We start from the raw sequence: 18975 nt of genomic DNA, 5'->3' as shown, positions 1-18975 counted from the left end.
AAAACTATTTTTATTGATGTTTAAAGAAAAACCTCTCCGTCTCTAATCCCTTCTCTCTAACCGTACCCCCTGCCACTGCCATGACACCCAACCAACACCACCTAAAAAACATCCGGCGACCACCACCACCCTTAACCGCCTTAATCATTCATGTCACCTCTGGCTACCACCTTAATCGAGCTAGCCATCTTCCTCACCATTCACGTCACCTAAATCCATACAAAATCCCCAAATCCCAAATCCACCATTGATCCAACCACATGATACAAAATCCCCAAATTCAATATCCCACATCTAGCCATACAAAATCCCCAAACCCCAAACAGTATGAACAAATACATGATTTGAAGAAAAAAATAGAACTGAAAAGGTGAAATGAACAAACACATCAAACACATGGTTATCTTCATAAGCACATGGCCGCAGCGGCAGCGACGTGACGGCAGCGACGTGACGGCAGCGATGTGACGGCAGTGGTCGGGTTAGGGTTTGGCGGCTGCGGTGGATTGTTTCTGCTAATTTAGGAGCTATGGTAGAGGTGATGAAGGGTGGTGGCGGGTTGGTGATGGTGGTGGTGGTATAAGGTGGTGGTGGGTGAAGGTTGTGTGTATGAGAGAGAGAGAAGGAGACATTGGAGATGTGTATGAGAAAGAGAGTGGTGGTTGGTGGCTTTTGGTGGTGGTGGTTGGTGACTGTTGGTGACGGTGATACAATGGTAGAGAGAGAGAGAGGGGAAAAGAGATAAAAAGGAGATGGAGATGATAATGTTGGTGACTGTATATATATTAGTTTAATTTCTTAAATTTGTTTTATTATTAATACTTTTGTTTTGTTGTTAATTAAAATTAAAATATTTATATATATGGATAAAAAGACTAAATTACCCTTGTGTAATTTGGTTTAACAGAAAAAACTAATTGGGTTAGGCGTAAAGGACATAACGTGTAGGATTTTAAAACATAAAGTGCAAAACTCATCAACTTTAAACATAAAGGACATCACCTGAAAAAGTGTATAAAGATAAAGGACAATTTTTGAAATTTACTCTAAAAAAAATTATAAACAAGAGTTATTAGAGAATCTTTCTATACTAATAAATGAAAATATTTTTTTGAATACGTGTCAATTTCTAGTATTTTCTTACCTTATTTTCCTATTTATCTCTCATATTAAATAATAATAATAATAATTTTACACAAAAATTAGATAAGAATAAATATTTGTTTTTCTATAAATAATTTTAAACAAAAATTTGGATAAGGATAAACGTTAGTTTTTTATATAATCATAAAGTTATATCCCAAGTATTATGATTAGATGTATATAATTTGGAGATCGGTGATTGAAATTTTGGTGAGTTAGGAATCAAAGGTTCCTGTTTGATTTATACTTAATTAATAATTGTAGTATTGTTTTTTTTTTCACTAGAATAAATAATTATTCTATGTCCGGTGCATATGTTTCTATCAAATTATACGTGTTTTTAGATGCATCACTATAATGGTTTGAACTCACTATTATAGCCGCACAATTCTTTCAAATGTCAGATCTAGACAACTTAATTTCACCTTTATAATGTTAGGCGTACTATTATAATTGGTTTAAACCCATTATTTAGCGCACAATTGCATAACTAGATAAAGCTCGAGTTCTCTTAGAATAAAATGAGTCGATTTAGTTGAATTTCTTTGCCCATCCCCACCCAAAAAGAAAATCATTTTTTAAATACAATACAAAAGAAAACTAGTTTGTGATGATTATAAAAATGGGGTAAAGTTCTTGTACAAATAATCTTAACATACTAAACATACAAATTGAAGGAAAACTCAAAAAGACAAGGTGACATTTTTGTAATTATCAATAACTATCAAAGTTACTCTACAAATATACCTAAAAAAACCTAACCCCTCCCCCCACCCCCAAAAAAAACCTAAACCCCCCAACCCCACCCCCCACCCCCCAAAAACCTAAAAAAAACCTACCCCCCACCCCCCAAAAACCTAAAAAAACCTAACCCCCCCACCCCCCCAAAAACCTAAAAAAAAACCTAACCCCCCCCCCACCCCCAAAAACCTAAAAAAACCTAACCCCCCCTCCCCACTCAAGCTAAAATGCTAAAAACTAAACCCCCCAAAAAACCTAAAAAAATCTAAAAAAATAAAAAAACCACACAAATTATTTTATTTTATTTTTTTAACATTTTTTATTAAAAAATCGCTACTTTTAGTAGCAGCAAAAAAAAAAATTTTTTTTTTTGCTAACAAAATGTAGCGATTTTTTAATAAAAAATGTTAAAAAAAAATTTGTGTTTTTTTAGGTATTTTTGGTTGTAACTTTGATAGTTGGTGGTAATTACAAAAATGCCACCTTGTCTTTTTGGGTTTTCCTTCAATTTGTATGTTTAGTATGTTAAGATTATTTGTATTTGATCTTTTGCCTATAAAAATGTAAACAAGAAAAACGTATATCCATTCTTATTTTGCACGTAAAAGTTCTTCAACTCAATTCGGTTAAATACTATTATATTGGTGTCCATCTTCCTTGGTTTATACTTTATAACATAACAGTTTAAAATAACGAAAAAGTTATTCTTAAAGTTATAATTGTTAAATATTGTATCGTAAAAAGGTAAAAACAAATCATCCTGATAAGTTAGTCTAGTGGTTAATCACTTGTTTTCTCTTTTTGAGATCCTAAGGCTAGACGGTATAGGGTTAGTCCCCGGTTCGTCCTGGTCCGGCGCCGGGCCAAACACCACGCCGCCCCCTCCCGGCTTCGTCCTCCCCGTCCTCTGCCAGACGTTGGTGCCGGTCTACAAAAGGACAAAAATTATCCCTCCCCCTCTCTCACACACCTATACATACAATATATACATATACTTTTTAGGTCCATCCCCCCATTTCCATACCTCTATCCTCTTTGCCTCATCCTCATGCCCATCCTACGTGGCGCTTACGTGGCGGATCATCCTCTAAGAGAGGACCATCACCATACCGTGTAGCCTAAGTTCAACTTCCATTAAAATTACTTTGAAGGACATTGGTGGTGACAATGAAGTTTAGAATTAGCCTTCTCTAGAGGTAGTCAGTTCGAAACCGAGCCAAATCGACGAGGTTTACCCGGAGCTGTGGCTTGATAACTCTGATATACATCTAACTCTGACCGTTATAGAGAAAAAGATGAATTTACTCGATTGATAGCATTACACAATACTAGAATACTTATTAGGTGATTTTGTTTTACCAATAAAAAATGCCAAGAATCACATCTCATGTGGTGTCACATACGTAGAGAATTTGGCCAATGGCGATCGCCCCTATACAAAACCACCTAATCCAACTCTTTATTATTTTTCAAACATCTTTTTGTCCAATTCATCTTTCCGTTGACCACCATTAGGGTTTTTCTCTCTCCAAAAATTCTTTTATACTCCCAATTTTTCAACCCCATGATTGTTTTCACAGAAGAAACTTTCAAATCTTACGCAATTTTTCCAAGTCAAGTCTCATTCATCCTTAAATTCCCTTTGCAACTACCCCAAAACTGCTTCTAAAACCCTTACTTACCTCTCAGAGATCAAAATTTCCTTTGATCTACAGGTGTGTTGTTCATCTTCTAGCTTGCTAATTGCTCTAAAGGTTTGATTTTGCTCGTTTCTGTATTATTGAATTGAATTGAGATTGTTAGGGTTAGGGTTTTGAATTTGGGGATTTGGGGAAAGATTGGATTTTTAGGTCAAAAAATGGATAATTCTGATTATTCAAGGAATAGGGGAAATGATTACTTGGGTGTGAACAAAATTGGGAAGAATATTAGGAAAAATCCTTTACATCAGCCTAATTTTACCAATCCTGCTAGGCAGCCTCCTCAGCCCCAAGTGTATAATATTAATAAGAATGATTTTCAAAGTATTGTTCAACAGCTTACGGGTTCGCCATCTCGGCACTCGCAAGAACCGCTTCCTAGACCTCCCCAGAACGCGCATAGACCGCAACGAAGTAGGCCGTCATCGTTAACACCGTTAAATGTTACACGACCCCGTATGCCGGTTCACCATGCACCGGTTCAACAACATATCCCCCCTAACCGCCCGTTAAACGGGCCAGCCTCTGGTGCGGTTGTGTATAATGGTAGTAATCTTGCTAGACCGCCTCATCATGGTCAACAACGGCCGCCATCTGGTGACCATACAGGATGGTCAAACACAGCGGAGTCTCCTATCTCCGCGTATATGCGATACCTTCAACATTCGATCATTGATCCAGCTCAAGGACCTCCACAACCTAACCAACAAACTCATCCGCAGTATCAGCAAAATCCTCAAGCTCAAAGTCAAACTCAGATGCAAGGTCAACAGCAGCAGCAATCATCTGGATTGCTTCCATACCCGTTACAGCCGCCACTTCCATCACCTCGGATGTACGGTGGCCCACCTCTGCCTCCACTTCCCTCACCAAGAATGAACGGCCCGCCGCCACCGTTACCATCACCACGAATGAACGGTCCACCACCTCAGTTACCGTCACCAACTTCTCAGTTTCTTCTGCCATCACCGTCGGGTTACTTAAACTTGTTATCTCCTCTATCACCATACCCGTTACTTTCTCCTGGATATCAGCACCCCCCACCGTTAACACCAAATTTTTCGTTTTCACCCATGACTCAACCGGGAGCGTTTGGGCCTGGGCCTCAACCTCCACCTTCTCCTGGTATGGGCTTTCCATCACCAGGTTTTTTCTCAATTCCAAGCCCAAGATGGAGGGAATAGATGGATAACAGCGGAAAGAATGAAAGATGCTAACTTTGTATGAATTCATGTTTGCAGAGCATGGTAATTCGGCTGTACGATAGTCTCTCGGGTTTTTGTTTTTATGTTAATTCTGTTTATAGACTATGAAATGCTTGTTTAGAATATATAGTTGGTAATAGTGATCATCTGTTTATTTCTTGAACAAGTTTTGAATCAGGTGGTTCACCAGAAAATGTGGCTGAATCGATATTGAACTTGTTATGTAGGTTGTCTGCTTGGAGTTTTTGTCTCTGTATTAATCAACTTGTAGCTCATAGAATTTATTTTCGGTCTGTAGACGTGTTGTACGACATGCTTATATATGGTTATTGAATTTTTTTTTTTTGTTTCTGTGAAGTTTAATGATTGATATGTTTTTGGTCATATTTAACTCTACAAGTGTGTTATTGAGACTCGAGTGAATGATCTTTGTTTCTTTTTTGCACGCAAGATACTGGAGGCCCGATTTAGTTCGGGTAAAACAAGATATTTGATCAATTTTCTGCTACTCTTTTCATTCATGCTTCAAACTTAAATATGTAAAACAATGGTGGTTTCTCCTAGTCTTGGTTTTAAAAAGCGTGCCAGTGGCACGAGGTGCACTGGGACGCAGGCCTTAGGCTACACAAGGTGCACAAAGTAAAGCGCACTCGAGGCGCACATTTTTGGCAAAAAAACCCTTCTGAGGCGCGCGCCTCACGTGTATATATCCGATTTTTGTCCATACTGTTGTACATTAGGTTTTTTGGCTTGTACATGTAGATAAAATCATATATAAACCTTATTTATAGCTAAAATCATATATGCATTTTAGATAAGGGATGCTACAAACCTATGGGATGTATAAAAAAATATCTAATCATCTTGCGCCTTGGGTACGAAAAACCCGTCGTTTTTGCGCTTTGCGTCTCGGTTCTAGAACTCGTCGCTTTTGTGCGCCTCTTGGTTTTAAAACCAAGCTCCAAGTACAAGTGATCATGCACCAAGAAATGTAAACGTGGACATAATGCAGCTACCAAAGCACAACAACTAAAATTGGAGACCAAGTCTCATGCAGAAAAGTAAACGTGGTGTTGTACTTGTGGCTGTTGACCAATTGGGTTGACCCTTTACGGTGGGTTCGTATCAAGACAAACTCACGACCCGGTAACCATTATTTTCATTTTAATGGAAATGAGTCGCAAAGTTCATACGTCTATTATAGTATTTTTTTTTTCTTATAGCCAAAATACACGCGTAAAGGTATATATGGCATAAATATGAAAAAAAATGTATATTTGATATTTATGATTTTTAGTGGGCATGTCAAACTGGACGTGTCATGTGGGTTTGGGTGACGAGTAAAAACATATTAGGGTCAATACAAGTTCTCGGCTTAATGGGCCTCGATGGCGTAGTGGCGGTGCTAAGCACGTTGGTGGTGGTGGTGGTGACGGTGGATGTGGTGATTGGTGCCAATAGCAACAAGTCTGGTGGAGAGAAACAATGGTCATGGGTGAGACTAATCCATTTGGACCATTTTCAATATTTCAAGTTAACAAGTTCTATACTAGTTGCCCATTTTGACTAGTTAACTAATTTGAGTAGACCCAAATCGACCTGTTAATAAGAGATCCGTATACAATTTATTTTTTCCCTATCAATGATTTATTTGAATAATGGGGCATGATTGTCATCTATAATTTTTAACGCGTAAATATGATATTATTCAAGTTTTGTTGGGTATAAAAATTATCTAAAGAATTAAAATTTATGATATAGGAATTTGTTCACTCTCCAACCAAATGAGTTATCCAATATTATCAAGGTAACATGAATCACAAATTATTTCAAGATTTTACTTGTTAAAAAAAGGGCTACTCTTTTGCAACGATGAATTCAAAATATCAAGTCATTCCTATTCCTATTGTGTATGTTTAAAAATCAACCCAAGCTCGACCTCACGATTTCATAAGCGAAAAAGCAAGCAGCATTAGCCGGGACACTTCTTCCCATCGCAGGCCCGAAACCTTTGTATAATCCCCCCACCCCCTCAATCTTGAGAATCTTTTTGAAAGCATCAATTGAACCCGAATACTTAGGGTTCCTATAATCATCAACCTGGATCGCGCTCTTGATGACATCAGTGGGGTAAACCGAAGCCCAGAATGCACCTCCAGCTATGCCTCCGGCTATGATCAATGAACCACGGTCTACACCAGAAGTATCGGTCCCACCAGCAAAATACTGCTTCATGGCCTCGTAAACACCAAACATGGCTGCATTCCCGGGGACTTCACGGGCCATTGTGGGAATTAGTCCTTTGAACAGGCCTCTAACACCGCCTTCTGACCTCAGCACTTGCTTAGCCACATCCATTGGACCGCTGTACTTCACTGCAGCGGTTATTGTTGCTGCTGGACCGCCGGCTACTGCACCCGCTAGTGCACTTTGGGCCTGTAATCTGCATTCCGAAGTCCAAACGAGTGAACGGCTAAGCATGGATTTGCATTTTGAAAGTGATTATGTGTTTTAATTATAATTAGAATTGAATAATCAATTCTTAATAAAACTAAAATGTTTCAAATTTGTGAGTGATACACTGATACGTATTTAAACAGCGCTAACCACCAATCATCTTTCAATTGGTAGCATCCTTTATTAAGTTTATAAGTTAATTTCCAAAGGAGTAAAATGCCATTTTTGTCCCTGAGGTTTGACCACTTTAGCGACTTCCGTCCAAAGGTTTGTTTTTCTGCATCTGGGTCCAAAAGGTTGGAAATCCAATTCGTTAACTCTATCCATTTTCTCCATTAATGAGAGGCATATCTTTCTTTTAGACAATTTTTTTATTAAAATAAAAAAACAATAAAAAAAAGATCCACCTCTGTTCACAAAAAAAATGTCTAAAAATACCCCTGACTTAACGGAGAAAAATGGAGGAGTTAACAAGTCGGATGAAAATGGCAAGATTTCAAACCTTTTGGATCCATATGCAGGAAAACAAACCTTTGGACGAAAGTCGTAAAACTACAAACCTTTGGATGAAAGTCACAAAACTGGCCAAAACTCACGGACCAAAATGGAATTTCACTCTTTCCAAAACGTATAAAGACAACTGAAATCAACTCTGAAGTTGATAATTAGTATGTTCGACTTAGGAAAGAGTCAATATTTGACTTAAAAGAAACTAATTACGAAAAAAATGGACTGACCTGCACTTGACTAACTCAGTTGGGGTGGCCAAAACGGCAACAGCAACTCCAGCACCGGCTCCAGCAACCACCTGCTGGTTCACGGTTAAGGGTGCACCGGGCTCAGACCTCAAAAGTGCTTCCATTTGCCCTCTAACTGTAAACAGAACAGCGTTTAGGGCTGCCACAGTGGCAAGAGGGGCACCCATGCCTTTGTATAGACCCCGTGGACCTTCTGCTGCTATTGTTTGTTTAACGGCATCTATTGCACCGGAATATCTAGGGAGCTGACCCGGTGGAGGGACGGGTTGACTTTGAAGTTTGACCTTGATGGTATCAAAAGGGTGTCCAACTATCAACTGTGCTGCCCCTCCTATTGTTCCGGCGGTTAAGTCCTTTGCTACGTCTGCCATCTGCGAGTTCGTATGAACAAAAAGAAAACGAAAAACATGATATGATACTTATTATCGGGATTTAATTTCTTTAAAAAAAACTATCTTTATACGTACAAGTTACAACCATGAACATATGGTTTAGGTATTTAACTATTGATAAGATGTCTAAAATACCACCAAACGTTCTTACTTGAAGCTGTTGAAGTACTTGCAGTAAATTCTATGTATCGATGTTCTCATAACTAAAAGAAACTTTTGATGTTACTCTTTGGTTGGTTAAAACAAGAAATATTGGCTGCTTAAATGTTCAAACATGATAAGAAACATCTTACAACTCAATAATTATTTTAAAAATTCATCTTTCAACTATCAAACGATGCACTTGTAAATGCTAAGATTTATAAAATACTGTTCCGCCTTCCGCAAGAAAAAAAATGACGGATACTGAAAAAGATTAGAACTTCGTTCAACAACCATTATTTTGGAGTATCTAAACAAAACAAGTATGAATTAACTTGAAATATTGAAGTTACAAGTTGACTCACTACAAACCAAAAGTGTAGCTTTCATTGGGACCAAGGGCGTAGCTTAGTCGGGGGCTGGGGGGCGCCCGACGCCCCGAACTTTTCGCTCAGTAGTGCCCGGTATGTAGTTTTCGTATAGAATTTTTTAGGTATATATGTTATCGACCCCCCGATTTTATAATTTCTAAGGTATAATTTTAGGTCCGGTGACTTCCGACCCCCCGGTCGGAAATCTCAAGCTTCGCCACTGATTGGGACAGAGGTAACACAAACAACAATCACATATTGACACATCATTTCATTCGCATCGAAACGGAAATACAAATCGAACACACAAATTCATCCAAAACAGATCAAGTAACCAAAACAAAGTTTAGCAATTGAATTCATACCTTTGCAAAATACCAGATCAATCCAACACAGAAGAAGCAACTAATCACTTATTTTTGACCCACCAACAATCCAATCTGAACTATAAACAACAAGTCAGCAATGATGGGTTATAAAACAGATATACAATCAAGCATAAGTGGAAACAGTATACTTGTAACCACCTAACATCAAAGATATGGGCAAGAACAGAGTCAAAACATCACAGCTATTAAATAATATTACCAAACACCACTCACATATGCCATCAAAAGAGATTATACACAGGAAAATAGAAAAGATATTACCTAATTGATTATGGGTTGTCAGCATTCAATGCAGGTATCTCAAAATCAATAAGATTGAGCTGCGGTATAACGAAGAAATTAGGGTTTATAATAAATGTAACATGAGGGGGTTGTTGAACTGAATCAACAGGTTTAAGGTGACAAAATGATAGGGAGAATCTGAGAATTAATCGAGATTCTGTAACACTATCAACCACCCGATGCTATATTGGGACTGGGTTAGTGATGATCACGTCAACATGATATGGGGATCTTTGGAATCATTTTAAGCGTTTTTTTATAATATAATATAATATATTATAATATGAAATTTTTAAAAATTAGATATGATATTATTCTTATGGTGCGCTTCGGTTTTATTCGATTGATTTTTCATATAAACCATAAGTCAAACCATTTTCTACGGTTTCAAAATATTAAAACCGACCGACCGACCGAAAGTTAGGTAAAAAACAAAGTATGAAGTCAAACTAATGACATGTTTGGACGGTTTCATGGTTTGAAACCGAACTATAAACACCCCTACATACCAATGCGAAATGGATCCGGAATTGGGTTTGGGCTAAGTCGAACGGAAACCGATCCGGTCCGATCCATCAATATAAAATTGGTTTGAGAATATATCCTTTTAAACCGGTTAAAACCAAATCGAATTGATTAAAACCGGTTCAAACTGAACCATGTTATTCTAATAAAGACTGGTTTGGGTCGATCCACTTTTGACTTCCCTTGACCAGATGCAAACAAGTTTTAAAACCAAATTGCTTACTCAATATCGTTTGTTGACCTAGTATAAATACTCACTTTTTAGTCTCAGTTTGTTGTCGGGTTTTGTGGGTTCGTCATGCTTTTTTAGAACGGTAACACACACTCCCTTATTCTACGTCACCTAAAATTCACCTAGATTAGGATACCTAGAGTTTGAACCATCATCACTTGGTTAAAAGAAATATACAAATGTCATTGGGCTTAAATGTTTGGGCTGACCTGTGATTAACCCAACCTACTAGTTATGTCATGCTACAATTATAAGAAATAAGAATCATGACAAGAAATAAGAATCACGTTGGGTAATCGAAACAAGAATACAATTAAAATAAACATCAAAATGAGATTTACAATCGTTCCAATGTAATTTTTATTTTACACTTTTGGTGGATCTTTTTAGAGTGCATAGCTTTTAGATGCTTTGGACGATACATAAACGCTACTTTGATATTCTTCATATGTTTCTAAGGTCATGATATCCTCATGGTTATCTCTCTTTAAGCGAAGGGCGTAGCTTTGTGGGGGCGGGAGGGGGTGGTCGATCCCCCGAACTTTTCACTCAGTAATGGAGAGTATGTAGTTTCGTATAAATTTTTTTTGGTATATACGTTTTGGACCCCCGGTTTCATAGAAATTTTTGGTATATACGTCTTCGACCTCTCGGTCGGAAATCTCAAGCTTCGCCACTGCTCTAAGCTATAATGTTATGGGATAATTGGCAAATAGTTGAACCTTTAGAGAAAAATCTTGCTTAGATCTGGTAACTTTACGCACTCAATTGGATGACATCTTTTGAATATACTTTGTTGTGCGGTAGGATTAAATGTTCATTCGATATCATAACACCATCTACGATCTACTGGATAGTGGTCATTTTCTGGTTCGCATTTATGCCGATTTATTTCTTATACTGCCAAAAACTTTATAAAACATAAAAAGAGTAAGTTAAAATTATAATTATCAACAATTTTATGAACTAAAAAATTGTAGGACTTTACCCTATAAAGGGAGTCCTTCCAGAAATTCTCGATGGCTAAGGGAGACCCGAAGCCAAAGAGGGGGTTTGGAAATAGTTTTCAACCAGCAATTGACGCGCCTCGGTTATTACCTCATTAGCTGCGTCATTGCCCCAAGCGCAAAGATACCTAAATCATTTCCCAACCCCTATTTTCATACACCACGGTCCTTGCCTCCTTTAGTATACTCCTCCGATGTGGGATTTTGCAACCAACTAAATTAATTACAACCCTTCCATTTTTATGTTTCTATCCAAACTTCAAACAATTTCATTAAAAAATAACACAATACATTCTTGTGTAATCATTAGGAAATCAATATTCTGAATACAATTTAAGTTTTTTCTTGCTTTTTCCCCGCCTAAATAAGAGATTTTATACCTCTATCATTCATATTGTATGATACATGGAAACCACATTTCCTTATGTTCCCAACCTCACTTGAATACGCAACTCGCACCCATTTCTTTGCGGTTCTTGTTCGCGAGTTTCCAACAGCCAGTTTTGCACTTAGCATCACAACAAACTGAGCTACCTAAACTCTTAAAAATCATAATGGCCTTGCTTATGAACAACATTTCAAGTATTCCATCATCACCACTTTTGACTGTGAACGAGAACCTGAGGCTGCGTTCGCGTGTGCTTGTTAGGAGTTTAAGTCGCGGGGATCCTGTAACAGTACCTCCTCCAGAATTGGTTAGAACCAATGAAGTTTGTTTTGTTAACAAGGATGTTGGTGTAGCTTGTTGTGATGATGGTGGAAAAGATAAAGGACAAAATGGCCCTACAGGGTTGGAGCCCTTGTGGGATGATGGTTATGGGACTCAAAGCTTAGGGGACTACATTGATATAGCCATGAGTATGCTTAAAAGCGATGGAGGGCCGCCTAGGTGGTTTTGCCCCGTCGCGTGTGGCAAACCTTTAAACGATTCTCCTGTTCTTTTGTATATACCTGGTAACCGTTGTTCGGTTGCAAGTTGCAACATATCTGTTTAATGTTAGTGAACAATCTTTTGTTATATCATGAATCATGATTCAATGTGTTTTTTTTTCGTGCAGGGATGGATGGAACTGGAGCTGGTCTTGTTGTACATGAGAAAGCACTCGGAAAGTGAGTTTCGCTTCATCTACATCTACTTTATGACTATATACAAACACACATATGTGTCGAATATGCTTTTTAAAGATTCTGCTAAACGTACCCCACCCCCTCTCTTTATTCTTATTGCATCCCCCTCAACTTATCACAATGGTAATATTTCCCGTTTTCACACTAGAAGACAAAATAAGCCCTTGATTGTTTTCAAAGAGTGAGGTACATTTAGCCAACCCTTTTGTTTAAAGATGTAAATAGTGAATTGATACACAACTTTTGAGGAGAAGAAACTTGTAACATGTTAGGGAGGAATAGCGCTCGACGCGTGGAATGATATAACACTTCAATAACATTTCATGTTTATAAAACTAACGCAATGTAAATTATGCGTCATTGTCACAATAATCCAGTTTTGACTGTATTTTTAGAACGACAACACATACACTACCTAATTCTACACCACATAAATACCCACAATGGGGTTTGAACCTTCACCACTTGGTTGAGAGAAAAATTCACCAATGTCGTCAAGCCAAAGGCCTTTTTTTTCAAACCGCAAAAGGCCTTTTTTTTTTCAAACCGCAAAAGGCCTTTTGACTGTTTTCAGTTAAAGTATTGTTATGATTATTTGAAGTTAAAATAACCACATTTCAAAAATAAGGATAAACTTTCTCAAGAGAGTAGAATAAAGAGGTTAAAATTTAATTATTAGCTATTGTCCACATTAAACAAATTTATAATGATATTGTTTTATCAACTTGAATGACAGGGTCTTTCATGTTCAATGCTTGAATATCCCATCTTGGGATAGAACACCATTGGAAGGTAATTATCATTTTCTTTTGCATATCCTTTTTTGTGCACCAAACAACCTTTATATTTACTACCACCCCATCCGACCCGTCAGTTTTGCCAAGCTTGCTTTCGTACATGATGTAATTCCAGACACTTATATTACAAAACTATATCTTTTATATGCCTCATTAACAAACTATAGTTTCCTAAAGATCTAATTTGCATGAAGGTTTGATTCAAATAGTGGAAGACAATGTGATGATTGAGCACGCTTTGTCCGGAAATAAGCCAATTTATATGCTCGGAGAGTCTTTTGGAGGAGCCTTAGCGCTTGCAGTCGCTGCTCGTAATCCTACAATTGACTTAGTACTTATCCTAGCAAATCCAGGTCCCCTCTTTGATAACTTCTTGTATTTGACTATTTGAGGTTTTTTTTTTTAATTTAGTATGTGTTTTTTGTATTCGATTTGACTACGGATTTCAGCAACGTCCTATGAGAGGTCACCATTGCACCCTTTAGTAGCATTCATGAGGACTCTTCCTGATCAATGTTATGGGACATTTCCGTATATCACGAGCTTCCTTCTGGGTAGGTTACTATTTGAGTTAGGGCTGGCAATTGGGTACCTGTTAAGACACGATTAGACCTGTTTGACTGAAATATACACCCTTTGACTTTTTTAATTTTTAAAATAATTAAAATTACAATGTTAGGATCTATCATTTATTCATCTTTGTACATAAAACATAAAACTGTTTTATAAACATAAGGTAGAAAGTAGTTAAACGAGTCGTAATCATGTTTAAAACTTATGTTGTGCGCGCCGTCAGAAACCTGTTAAACCTGTTAAGACACGATTTGCAAGCCTTAATTTGAGTAATTAGTAAGTATCCAAACACTCCTGATCTTTCATTTACTCCAACATTTCTTTTGTTTTCAGGTGATTTTATAAAGATGGCAATGGTTAATAATAAAATGGATGGTACAAACCAGTCTCCGCCCCTCGTTCAACTCATGCGCCGTATAATACGACATCTGCCACTCTATTCTGTAAGAACATCCTTCAACTCTTACCATTCCCCACGATTTTTAGCTATTTATTTATTTTTAATACCTTTTTTTAATTTTTTTTCTATTTATGTCTTTCCTGATAGGCGCTGACCAAAATAATACCAAAGGATACTCTTAAATGGAGAATCGATCTACTTGAATCAACGGCTGCGTATGCTAATTCACGACTTCACGCTGTTACAGCTCAAGTACTTGTGCTTGCCAGGTGTTTGACTAATACCAATAATATCTTAATTATCATTAGATGAAAATTTTAAGTATGTTAAAGCCATATGATCTTTATGGAATCTAATATTTCAAGGATATTTATATTTTAGTGGCAAGGATAACCTCATACCGAGTAAAAATGAGGCCCAGAGGCTTTCAGGAGTACTAAAGCACTGCCAAATGCGCGTGTATGAGGAAAACGGTCACACAATCCTAATGGTGTTAACATTTTCTATATTATATATATATATTTTTTAGCGAATGCTAAACAGTTTACTGGTGGGCCCGTGAGTTTTCCAGTGATAGATTTTCACAGTTATAATAAAAAAATAACTAATAACATATCATTCCGATTTGTTGGTACAGGAGACTGGTGTTAACGTGTTGTCCGCTATCAAAACCACTCATATGTACCGACGTTCTTCTAAGCACGATATCCTTAATGACTTTTTACCTCCTAGTATCACAGACTTTAAAACCACCCCAATGGATAACTGGTAACATATATGCAATTTATTCTTTTGTTACACTAACAAGTAACAAACACTATAAAATCTAAGATATGATGCCGTTAATCTAGGTGGTACCGGCTATCTATGGGTGCCGCAATGTTTTCAACGATGGCGGATGGGAAAATAGTGAGGGGTCTTGCAGGGATTCCGGATGAAGGGCCTGTGTTACTAGTTGGTAACCATATGCTATGGGGATTTGAAGCTTTCCCTTTTGTCTTGCAGTTTTTGAGAGAGAAAAAAGTTGTGCTTCATGCTTTAACCCACCCGGAAACTTTTGCATATAATGTTGAAGATGAATATCTTATGATTCCATATACTGATATATTGAAGTTGTTTGGTGCGGTTCCGGTTTCTGCAAGAAATCTTTTTAGATTGTTGTCAAGAAAGTCTTACATTTTACTTTACCCTGGTGGTGCGCGTGAAGCTTTCCATCGTAAGGTTAGTCGTCAAAATCTCATTGGTTCAACGAAATATATGGTCATTTTTGCTTTTTCTAGCCCAAAACCGAGTCAGTTTATTTAGGGATGACGTGTCATCACCTGATTGATTGCTTTGTCGCACCATTTTTATTTATTAGCCCCTAAACCACGCAAATGTCCATATTTAAAGTACATGTGACATCTTTTAATGGGCTTGTACTTTCTTGTAATCATTTGTAACGGTCAAATCCAGTACGGTGATTTTTCCCTTTTATAAAAGTTTTCTAGCTAACTTTTTTTAAAACAAACATGCTTTTGTTACAAATTTTTTATTAGCTTTTTTTTTAATTTGTGGTTAACAGGGAGAAGCTTGCAAGTTGTTTTGGCCTGATAAACAAGAATTTGTAAGAATGGCAGTGAAGTTTGGTGCCACCATTGTACCATTTGGAGTTGTTGGGGAAGATGACATATCAGAAGTACTAACACACTCACTCTCTTTAAAGATTTACTTGATTATTGAAGTCAAAGATCTAGTTACAATTTTATCTTCAATATTATAACTTATTTCACTATACTTCCATTCTTTACTTTGTTGCTAGCTAATGATTGATTATGATGAAATGAAGATAAACCCTCTCCTAAATCGGATGGTCAATGAACTAAATAAAGGGAGAAAAAACGTTAGGTAATTATTTTACCCTTATCATTTTAACGAGTTTTTAAGCTGTTTAGTGTGTTTAAACTCACGAAAAAATATTACCAACTTTTTATTCACTTTACATTTCCAAAATCGTATAATGTGTTAATTAAAACACTACATTATTGCGACATTAATCTCCTTATGTATTAAGTAACCTAGGTTGTATGCATGATGACTTTCACCATTTAAATATTCAACTTGTTTGGCCCATTTTCCTGTCAGCTAGCTAACTATTTTGATTTAACTCGTCTTTAGATAACAGATACCAAAATTTCATCTTGTCATAAGTAAATAGCTCGAAATTTCTCTCTAGTAAAGTTATTGAGCATTAACATTTTTTTTTCTCTCGGTTGTATGTTATGTTCTTCAACGATAGGAAGGAGATGGGTGGAGAGATTTCTAAGCAAAAACTTCATTTTCCTATCTTTTTACCAAAGCTACCGGGTCGACTCTACTATATGTTTGGGAAGCCCATACGAACCAAAGGAAAAGAAAATATGGTACATGACAAAGCTTATTTGGAAGAGCTATATTTGCAAATAAAATGCAATGTTGAAAACAACATGGCTTATTTGCTAAATAAGCGAGAGGAGGATCCTTATAGAGGCTTTGTTGAGAGGCTCATGTGGGTAAGGGATCATGGATCTTTAGATCAAATTCCGTCATTCGAGCCATAAAAATTGAGGTCATCCATATCAATCGCATTTTGTTTATGCATGTAGGTTCAAATGCAACATTTTGTAATGTTTTTTTTATTACTTCCTTGTATTATATCAATATTTCTCATATCTATTATGGATGTAAGATTTGTCTAAGGTGTCACAATTATTCCTAGTTGGTGCATTTTGTATATGTTTTATCATATCTTAATTATGTTATCACTAAAATACTTTATTTCATTGTCGTTTTGATATCATGTATGTTTAAGTTGAAAGCATGCTAAAACAACACAATTGTGTTATAAAACTTCAGATGTATCGTTGCAACGTGTTTATTTTTATCTACGTTTCGATGTAAATATCGTTTGAAACTGAGTTTGCGTGATAATGTACAAGTAATCGAAACATAAACATACATATAATCAAAGTTGCTTCAATGTTTCGTTTTTTATATATATTTTTTCTATTGATATAGCAAATATGGATATAACATCGAAACTAAGGCTATGAGGTATACTTTCACGCCCCTTAACTACACGTAGGCGTCAAATCACGTATTTGACTCTCTTTCACTTCACCTCACAATAAGGAAATGGTTTAACCTTCATTAACGCCCCTTAAATTAATTAAAATACACACACACACATATATATATAGCATGTTGTGTGTGTGTGTAAATTTTGCAATGCTTGATTCCCTCCCTCTCTCTCCTAGTTAACTTCTTAACATGTGAGGTTTTTAATGCCTCTTAACACCCTTTAGGAGTGGTATAACAAGTATTAACAGATGCTAACTAGGATTAACACCTATGGATAGTATACCAAATAGCCTAAGACTGTGTACTCAGGTATTAAAGAGATACCAAATCACCTCTTTAACACCCCAAACATCATTATACTTGAAGGGGTATGGTCCCAAAAAGTCGCGCAAACCTCCGCCCAGGTTGCGCACGGAACCATACTCCTTATTTCAGAAAACTTATTAACAGTATCCACGCGCGGCTTACACGCATTGTAGTTTGTCCCGCGCGAGGCACGGCTCACAAGAGGCCCAGATATCAGCACTTAGCATAAAACAACGGAACAAATGAGCATGCTAGCCCCGCGCGGGTTAGTTTCTTGTCCAACAATAGCCACTCAGTAGGGAAGCGCACGGCTACCTACAGTGGTACATAAGGTACAAGTGGCAGTAAAAGGAGCCAATGAGCGTCTAGCAGGCTCTGGTCAATCGTGCGCCACGATCGCCTGACGAGAAGTACACAAGGACGCCTACGTGGCACCAATCAGAGGACGGGGACAACTGTCCCACGATCTCCACTTGTCTGCTGATGACAGAAGGACAACAAGGCCGACAACGATGACACGTGGCTCCAATCAAGGTGCGCCAGCACCGACGAGCGTCTAGAAGCCACTAAGCGGTCGACGCTAGTGAGACAAAGAGCATATCCGTTTTGTTGTCCGCTTCTGGCCCAAGGCCCATCAGCCCATAACCCCTTACACCTCTCCGGCTATAAATAGAGACCTCATCCCACAGGTTAAAGATCCTATTCCCTCGGCTCTCACTCTTTACACTTAATTACTCTCAAAGCAGTCGCTTATTCTCACGCCGGAGCCTGGTTAAGAGGGAAACCCCCACATTCCCCTCTTAACGAGTAACGGTGTTCTGTTTTGCAGGATTGATTACCAAGTCGGAGCTCAAATATCCTTAAGAAGATTAACCATCATGAAAGGAACATAAACCAATCTAATTAACTCCCTAATTAGATCACTGTTTCTTCAATACTTGATTCAAAGAGGGAGTGAAAGCCGGCTAGCCCACTAACAAGAGTGACTAGTGAGGTGAGTGGACACATCTTTTAACGACTTATCACACACTTTCCTTTTTTAATTATCATTTTAATATTTTAACGGCCAACGAATCATCTAAATGAGTTGCCGACGAAATTCATCACATCGGAGTACACTCGCCTCCGAACCCGGTTAAACCCTCACCTAGGGACGAAGCACATAAACACTCACCCGAAGGCACGACGCTGCGGTGGAGTAAAACCCGCTCAGTTCAAGAATCGAACCAGCGATCGCCGCTTACTCGCCTAATCTTCTATCATCATCAGGTGCCGCCCAAACAAATGACGGGGACAAAAATCGAACCTAATCACTTGAAACAACAGGTT

The 18975-nt window shown here is 37.6% G+C and overlaps 3 protein-coding genes and 1 non-coding gene across 7 annotated transcripts; 2 read left to right on the top strand and 2 right to left on the bottom strand.

Moving 5' to 3' along the window:
• The first annotated feature begins 3362 nt into the window (after window positions 1-3362).
• Window positions 3363-5140, top strand: LOC110930280 (protein HAIKU1-like). The gene has a single exon (XM_022173566.2). It carries the CDS (start codon window positions 3743-3745, stop codon window positions 4766-4768), a length of 1026 nt encoding a protein of 341 aa, XP_022029258.1. The 5' UTR covers window positions 3363-3742; the 3' UTR covers window positions 4769-5140.
• Window positions 5141-6553: 1413 nt separating this feature from the next.
• Window positions 6554-9877, bottom strand: LOC110930282 (mitochondrial carnitine/acylcarnitine carrier-like protein). Of its 3 annotated transcripts, none has more exons than XM_022173567.2 (4): window positions 9559-9877; window positions 9274-9348; window positions 7984-8375; window positions 6554-7232 (listed from the first exon to the last, which is right to left on the bottom strand). In XM_022173567.2, the coding sequence occupies exons 3-4, from the start codon at window positions 8373-8375 to the stop codon at window positions 6713-6715; spliced, it is 912 nt and encodes a 303-aa protein (XP_022029259.1). In that variant the 5' UTR covers window positions 9274-9348; window positions 9559-9877; the 3' UTR covers window positions 6554-6712. The 3 variants fall into 3 exon arrangements, with proteins under 3 accessions (XP_022029259.1, XP_022029260.1, XP_022029262.1); XM_022173568.2 differs by having other exon boundaries at window positions 9274-9353; window positions 9559-9806; XM_022173570.2 differs by lacking the exon at window positions 9274-9348 and having other exon boundaries at window positions 9559-9806.
• Window positions 9878-11316: 1439 nt separating this feature from the next.
• On the bottom strand, window positions 11317-11469 carry LOC118490789. Its single transcript, XR_004890016.1, has one exon. It is a non-coding gene; the product is annotated as a U4 spliceosomal RNA (small nuclear RNA).
• Window positions 11470-11776: 307 nt separating this feature from the next.
• Window positions 11777-16958, top strand: LOC110930284 (acyltransferase-like protein At1g54570, chloroplastic). 2 transcript variants are annotated; one of them, XM_022173572.2, is made up of 13 exons: window positions 11777-12297; window positions 12402-12453; window positions 13208-13263; window positions 13463-13621; window positions 13718-13822; window positions 14175-14284; window positions 14389-14510; window positions 14623-14731; window positions 14879-15009; window positions 15093-15462; window positions 15806-15919; window positions 16070-16128; window positions 16520-16958. In XM_022173572.2, the coding sequence occupies exons 1-13, from the start codon at window positions 11898-11900 to the stop codon at window positions 16818-16820; spliced, it is 2088 nt and encodes a 695-aa protein (XP_022029264.1). In that variant the 5' UTR covers window positions 11777-11897; the 3' UTR covers window positions 16821-16958. The 2 variants fall into 2 exon arrangements, with proteins under 2 accessions (XP_022029264.1, XP_022029263.1); XM_022173571.2 differs by having other exon boundaries at window positions 11782-12297; window positions 16043-16128.
• Window positions 16959-18975: the final 2017 nt, after the last annotated feature.

The sequence above is a fragment of the Helianthus annuus genome, chromosome 3 (genome assembly GCF_002127325.2).
Source record: "Helianthus annuus cultivar XRQ/B chromosome 3, HanXRQr2.0-SUNRISE, whole genome shotgun sequence".
NCBI lineage: Eukaryota > Viridiplantae > Streptophyta > Magnoliopsida > Asterales > Asteraceae > Helianthus > Helianthus annuus.
This window is presented reverse-complemented; position numbering and strand designations above follow the sequence as displayed.